The 7,783-nt window shown below is 46.6% G+C and overlaps 1 protein-coding gene across 5 annotated transcripts in view; it reads right to left on the bottom strand.

Moving 5' to 3' along the window:
• Nucleotides 1–1,974: 1,974 nt before the first annotated feature.
• Nucleotides 1,975–7,783, bottom strand: part of OCLN (occludin) — a 66,139-nt gene continuing 60,330 nt past the window's right edge. For all 5 annotated transcript variants that reach the window (XM_070056831.1, XM_008262318.4, XM_051853430.2 and 2 more), the window contains exons 8-9: nucleotides 7,352–7,393; nucleotides 1,975–5,452 (exon numbers count right to left, since the gene is read on the bottom strand). In XM_070056831.1, the coding sequence (XP_069912932.1) occupies nucleotides 5,351–5,452; nucleotides 7,352–7,393 (144 nt within the window). In that variant the 3' untranslated portion in view covers nucleotides 1,975–5,350. The remainder of the gene's footprint in view (nucleotides 5,453–7,351; nucleotides 7,394–7,783) is intronic.

Here is a 7,783-nt window from a genome sequence, read left to right as displayed (position 1 = left end):
AAAGCAATGATCCAGTGCTGCCAAGCTTTTTTCAACTTGTAAAGCTGACACATCTCTACAGAGAGGCACAGGCTGATTTTGCTCATGGCTGGCTGGACACAATCCAATCAGGAAATTCATGTACAGCTTAGCCACTGCAATCAACTAAAATACAAAAATCATTGGCCCTGAAAGACTGGCAAGGTGGCCTCGCCCAGCACCCTCAGAGGAAAACTAACCTGTTTTCAGAAAGACCCATTCGTAACCTTCAGAAATGCCTGTAACACTATCAACTCCTCACCATCTTGCTATCTTGCAAACCCAATTTGTTCTATCCTTACAAACATGTTGGTTGCCACCTGTGAACTGTCACAATGCCAAGCCTAAAGCACTGTGCCTAGAATTCCTAAGAATTTACACGCTGGGGCCTGCACTGTGGTGCAGCGGGTTAAAGCCGCAGCCTGCAGCGCCAGCATCCCATATGGGTGCTGGTTTGAGTCCCAGCTGCTCCACTTCTGATCCAGCTCTCTGCTCTGGCCTGGGAAAGCAGAAGTTGGCCCAAATCCTCAGGCCCCTGCACCCACGTGGGAGCCCTGGAGGAAGCTCCTGGCTTCCAATCAGCTCAGCTCCGGCCGTTGCGGTCATTTGGGGAGTGAACCAGCGGATGGAAGGCCTCTCTCTTTCTGGCTCTACCTCGCTATGTTAATCTGTCTTTCAAATAAATAAAATAAATCTTAAAAAAATAAAAAGAATTTACACCCTAACCTGACAGCACAGCCCAAGGACTAGCTGACTCCTACACTTTTTTTTTTAAAGATTTTATTTTACTTGAAAGTCATGGTTACACAGAGAGAGGAGAGACAGAGAAAGGTCTTCCATCTGCTGGTTCACTCCCCAGATGACCACAACAGCCGGAGCTACGCTGATCCGAAGCCAGGAGCCAGGAACTTCTTCCGGGTCTCCCATGTGGATGCAGGGGCCCAAGGACTTGGGCCATCTTCTACTGCTTTCCCAGGCCAGAGCAGAGGGCTGGATCAGAAGTGGAGCAGCCAGGTCTTGAACCAGTGCCCATATGGGATGACGGTGCTGAAGGCAGAGGCTTTACCTGCTACGCCACAGCGCTGGTCGCAGCTCCTACACTTTTAAATATAATTTGCTTCTTAAAAACTATTAAAATGTTTCACCTACTGGCTACAGATTGGAATAACTAGCCATTGGATACATTTTCAGATAAGGACTTTGCTAAGCCACACATGAACTCCCTTTTGCCTGGGAGATTATTACAAATGTCTTACAGATGTGGAAAACTGCCAAACAGGCAGGCCAAGTCACTGGTCCATGCCACCACATCAAACCACCGCTGAGAGGCAAAGCAGAAGTGGGCCAACACAGAGACAACAAATAGCTCCATGGCAACAGCAGCAAATTTTGGGAGGACATTCTCTGCATTTTGCTGTGCGCGTGCACATACACACATACACACACACACACACACTCACCCACCCACCCTCCCCTTGGTTAAGTGTATCCAGGCTCTATATCCAAAGTGGCATTACTATTGTAATTTACTACCATTTACGAACACAATCTCTCTGAAAATGTCTCCAAATTATTTCGGCGTTTGTACTCATTTCTTCCCATCAGAAGAAACGTCAACAAAGCCCAACACCCAGGGAATGATGGAGCCGGTCGCGAGTTTGTCCTTTCACAGGAGGTGGTGCGGGGTCGGGTAGCAGAATCACAAGCTTCCAGGGGACTGGGATGACTTCCAGCTCCCCCAGCTGAACCCTTGAAGAAGTACAGAAGGAAGACACTTTGCACGCTGATGCGGAAGCAGGACCCTGGCTGTGTGGGGAGGTCCCTTCACCCAGCTGCAGCCAAGGGCCCCGGAGCCGTGATGAAAGCACTGACCCCTACCCATTCAGGTCTTTACAGATGCTCTTGAAATTCACAGGAAGCACCTAGTTCACTAAAGTACTTCACATGCACTCAGAATTAAAACAGGACACTTTATTAACATCAGACAGAGGAATCCCACATTATCCAACCCATTAATTCACAAAGTCAACCTAGGATGGAGGTACAGAACCCACAGTCCAACAGACCAAGATTCCATTCTTTCCCTGTGCCACTCGCTAGACTGTGACAACGGGCCAGTTCATCTATCAAATTGTATTTCTTCATCAGTAAAGAAAGAAATGGTTATGTGGCAACAAATTATTGTGAGGATTAAATGAGCTTTTATGGATGTATGTAGATGCATAATATTAACCATTATTCACTATAAATACTAAAAGACTTGACTATTTCAAAAAAATTACAAAGCACATAGGACAAAACATTAATACCTGCTATTCCTGGGTGATAGGGACATGTAGATTCATAATGTTTTTGTATTTTTAAATTTATTTATTTTAAAATCAGAGAGAGAGAAGGAAAGAGAGAGAGAAATCTTCTATCTGCTGGTTCACTCCCCAAATGGCTGCAATGGCCCAGGCTGAGCCAAGAGCTTTATCAGGGTCTCCCCCGTGGTGGCAGGAACCCAAGTACGTGGGCCACCTTCCGCTGCTTTTCTCAGGCGAATTAGCAGGGAGCTGGGTCAGAAGTAGAGCAGCCAGGACTTGAACCAGTGCCCCTAAGGGATGCTGGCATCACAGATGGCTTAACTCACTATGCCACAATGCCAGCCCCAGTTTTTTATATATTTTTAAATGTTTTTGTTTTGAAAAGTTTTCAAAAAGTTTTTATTTGAAAGGCAGAGTGGGAGAGAGAGAGGGTGTATCTGCTGGTTCACTCCCCAAGTGCCTGCAACAGCTGGGAGTGGGCCAGGCCAAAGCCAGGAGCCAGGAGCTCCAGTCGGCTCTCCAAGGCGGACAGCCGGGACCCGCATACTTGTGATGACTTCCCAAGGTGCATGTTAGTAAGCAGCTGCATGGGAAGGGGAGGCAGGACTCAATCCCAGGCACTCGGATTTGGGATGTGGGTAATCCTAGCAGTGGGTTAAGCTACTATTCCACAGCGCCGGACCCTCTGTATTCCTTTAAATCTCTCAAAAATAATAATTAAAATATTGATTCCACCTTGCGCAAGTGGAGCATACATAGGGATCCCTATAACATGGACCACACACATTTACAACAAACTCCTCTGAACAAGGGTTCCTAGTGGGAAGCAGAATGCAGAAAGGAGAAGCACAGAGGTAAGGAATGAAACACGCCTCTGAAATCTGCTAAACCTCAGACTAGGAAACCGCCCCCGAGGCTTCTCAAAGCTACATGAGCTGGGTGATGTCAACACCAACTAGGAAACTCTCCGATTTGCTTTCCTCTTGCGGTCTTTAGCATTAAATACCAGATTTGAAGATTTCTTTTTTTTTTTTAATTTCAAAGTCCAATTTATGGAACAATTCTACAACTTTACAAAATTTCACAACCCATGTCACTTCATTTTCTGCATTCCAGGGAACATGTTCTGTTTCGCGAGAACATTAGCAAGCTTGCCTTCATAAACTAAGTACCTGCCTTTCCAAGGACAAAGAGTTAAAAACTTCACATGCACAAAAACCAGGTACGTGCTCAAGAGTCCTTTCCGTCTGACGTGAACCCAAAAAGCCTAGAGATACCACCTGCACTAAGTATGCGCAGCACACAGAAAATCAAGAGTTTCAATCTGAAGAAGTGAATCCGTGTTAAGAATGGAAACATTGCGGCGCCGCGGCTCAATAGGCTAATCCTCCGCCTTGCGGCGCCGGCACACCGGGTTCTAGTCCCGGTCGGGGCGCCGGATTCTGTCCCAGTTGCCCCTCTTCCAGGCCAGCTCTCTGCTGTGGCCAGGGAGTGCAGTGGAGGATGGCCAAGTGCTTGGGCCCTGCACCCCATGGAAGACCAGGAGGAGCACCTGGCTCCTGCCATCGGATCAGCATGGTGCGCCGGCCGCGGCGGCCATTGGAAGGTGAACCAACGGCAAAAAGGAAGCCCTTTCTCTCTGTCTCTCTCTCTCTCACTGTCCACTCTGCCTGTCAAAAAAAAAAAAAAAAAAAAAAAAAAAAGAATGGAAACATTGAAGTTTATCTCTGGAAAGGAATTCAGAACTGTCCATCGAAAATTATATACTTAAAGGTCTGAACTGCATACTAACGATCAAAGATCACAAAGATTACACTTCAAAGATTCTCAGAAAACGGCCTGCACTGGGATGAGGAACACCATCGTTTGGTTGGCAGAGTATTTGGTTAGCACAATACTAACAGCTTATTCTACTTTATGGATAGAATTCTGATTTTTTTCAAGTGACGAGAATTAAGGGCACCATTTGAAATACTTTGGTGTTTGGTGGTACAGCACGCTGTTCCCTGATGTGCCAGCCTCCATACTGCCAAGGAATTAAGAGGCACAGCACCCAGAATAGTTCACAACAGATACAACTCCTGAGTTTAGTTTTCCTTAGCTTCATAATAGCACTAATGATGTCAACGGCATACCCTACAGAAGGAAGACACTGGGCTTAATATCTTATAAAATAGGTACAGAACTTGAACAGTCCTATAAGATACAATTCAAGTCACAACTGAATTATAAAAGTAATCAGATACTCTGAAATATAATGAAAAAAGTATAGCTGGTTATCAAAAAATTGCATGTAAACAGTAAGATAAAAGCATTTAAAAATGCACAAAATTCTAACCACTAAGTTTAAACTTTGATTTAAAAAAAATCAGTATATATTTACAATCTTTAAATTTCACACACTTGTTACTTTTACATGATCTTTATTATCAGGATAACACAAAGAAAAACCTCTTTCAACCATGACATAACCAGAAATTCAACAAGGAGGCTGGCAGAACACAATACACATAGTAGCTGAAACACGGAAGGCCAGGGACCTCCTTAGTGATGGAGTCATAAAACAGACTGAACCACAACTGGGTGGTTCTTCCTCGCAGGGACCCAGGCTCCTTAACTGAAGAGACGACTGTAGATGACAGCTAGGGGAAGTGAGACCGTGGAACAAAGAGCGCGTAGGGATTCACACAGCACTGGGCGTGAAAGGTCACAGCACAGGTGACCCCCAGGCCTGCCATCAAGGTGTGAAAACCTCAGAAAGCGTTTTGTTCTAAATCCAAGACCCAGTGTTTAAACCCGGAAATCCTTAACTGGAGTGCTCAGCCCAGTTGATCATCAAACGCTATTTGTAAAACGCTCCAACACGGACGATATCGAGCTGCTGATGTTAAAGCTACCGAAGCTTTCTAATGGTCACAGAGGTTGGCTTCCCAGCTCAGAGTCCAAAGTCATCCACCTTCTGAACGCACGCGGAGACATCAGCCCCCTGCTCAGTTCCTGGGGCACGGACGGCACCGCGTGCTGTCCTAGGACCTCCGCCCGTCATAGTCTCCGACCATCTTCTTGATGTGCGACAATTTGCTCTTCAGCTGCTTGCAATAATTCCTCTTATTTTTGTAATCTGCAGACTGAAAAGGAGAGAAAATGAGTCATGGAAGTCCAGTGGGATAGACACGGGTCTGCCAGGATGGCAGAGGTGAGCCGGAAAGGCGGCATCGAGAACTGCTGGCACTGGAGATGTCAGCTACGAGACGCCCGGCAGCATCTACAGCCACGCGGCCAGTGGGCTCTGGGTGTCAACGTCATCTTTTAGCCCGAGCTTGACAAAGCACATACACTCATTTTTCAAAATGTGTAAAACGACCAGAAAATTCAGCGGGTTTTTCCCTAACACAGCATATTAAATTAAAAAAAAAAAAAAATCAGTAAAACAAGGGTTTGGTGGTATCCATACACTGGGGAAAGGAAAGTCACGAGACTGGGGGTGAGATAGGCACCTGTACAATACACCCTTTTACAACTTTCATTTAAGCAGTGCTCTACAATCACAAAAATGTCAATGTAAAATCTGTGAAAGCAAAAAAATGTGCAAAGTCAATAATGACTGACAGTGCCAGGTGTCAGCAAAGACACGGAGCAGTGAGAGCAGGCACTGCTCGCTGGGGCTGTCAGCTGGCACCACCCCTTGGAACGCGGTTTGCCAGAATCCATTAAAGCTACACACACACACACACACACACACACACACACGATGGCTCTGCAATTCTACTCTCACATACACACTGAGACTTCAAGAAGTTGGTGGAAAAATGGGATAACAAGATAAGTTTGATTTGGTGCCCCAAAATTTTGAAATCCATGTACAGTTTTTTCATAATGCACATTTTCTGTGAACTTTCTGTTGGTCAATTAGATGCCCTGATTTCAAAAATTTTGGCATCAAAGCACGGTTAACCTTTTAACTCCATCTTCTACAAACCTTTTGAAAGTACCCTTGCATACCTAACAATTGTGTGTACATTTACAAATGTACAAATGTAAATGTACTGTCTGAAGCTGCTTTAACTGTAAAAGCCAAAATTTGGGGGCCAGAGCTGTGGCTTGGCAGGTCAAGCTGCCACCTTTAATGCCAGCATCCTATATGGGTACCAGTTCAAGTCCTGACTGCTCCATTTCCAATCCAGCTCCCTGCTAAATGTGCCTGGGAAAGCAGTGCAAGATGGCCAAGTCCTTGGGCCCCCGCACCCATGTGGGAGACCTGGAAGAAGCTCCTGGCTCCTGTCTCTGGACCAGCCCAGCTCCAGCCACGGTGGCCATTTGGGAAGTAAACTAACAGACAGAGGATCTCTGTCTAGGCCTCTCTCTGTAGCTCTTTCAAATAAATAAATAAATCTTTAAAAAAAAAAAAAGCAAATTTTGGAACAACCTAATTTTAGTTGCCCACAGAATGGATGAATGTGTTGTGTCTTATTCCTCAATATACAGCAGTAAATGAACCACAACTGCATGCCAAAACATGCATGGATCTTACAAACACAAAACTCAGCGAAAGAAACCACAAACAAAATACACACTGCATGACTCCACTAAAACCAAGTTCAAGACAGGCAAGACTAGCCTGTGATGTCAGAATTCAGGGTGGCGGCTAGCCTCTGGGGAGTGTGTGAGGGCGGGGAGGGAGCCGCAGGTGGGAAGCTGCCAGAGGCCCTGGGAGACGCAATTCCTCATGTGGGTGCTGGGAACACCGTGCACGGTCCCTTCACGCACACTTATCAAGCTGGGCATTTTACCTGGGTTTGCACACTTCTCTATGTGGACACTTAGGCTTTCTGAAGAAGTGTCAAAGAAATCAGTATTGGCTGCAAAAGCTGCAGAGAACTGAGGTCGAGTTTGCAACTTTGTCTCAGTGTACAGGGCCTTTGTCTGCCACTGGGGCATGCAGGATAAGTCCTTCCCAGTCCTGTCAAAGGCCGCTGGGAACAGCCCCGCCAGGTGCCCCTCAGAATCTCCGCCCCCAGGGCACTTACGCCTTTCACCTGCTTCAGTCGGTTGTACTCGTCAGCAGCCGCCTATTAACGAGAAACACAAACGAACACATTCAGTAAGGCATTTTCTCCTTCAAGAATCACATTCCGGGAGTTATCTTTTAGAGCTAAAAATGGAGTTTGTGGCAAAAACAAAGAGAATGAAAATCACGAAGCCAGCGCTGTGACACAGCAGGTAAAGCCCTGCCGGCAGCCCCAGCATCCCACGTGGGTGCAGGCTCGAGTCCCGGCTGCTCCACTGCCAGGCCAGCTCTCTGCTGTGGCCTGGGAAGGCAGTAGAAGATGGCCCAAGTGCTCGGGCCCTGCACCCGCGTGGGAGACCGGAAGAAGCTCCTGGCTCCTGGCTTCAGAACGGCCCAGCTCCCGCTCTGGCAGCCATTTGGGGAGTGAACCAACGCACGGAAGACTTTTTTC

Source organism: Oryctolagus cuniculus, chromosome 14, assembly GCF_964237555.1.
Source record: "Oryctolagus cuniculus chromosome 14, mOryCun1.1, whole genome shotgun sequence".
Classification (NCBI taxonomy): Eukaryota; Metazoa; Chordata; class Mammalia; order Lagomorpha; family Leporidae; genus Oryctolagus; species Oryctolagus cuniculus.
This window is presented reverse-complemented; position numbering and strand designations above follow the sequence as displayed.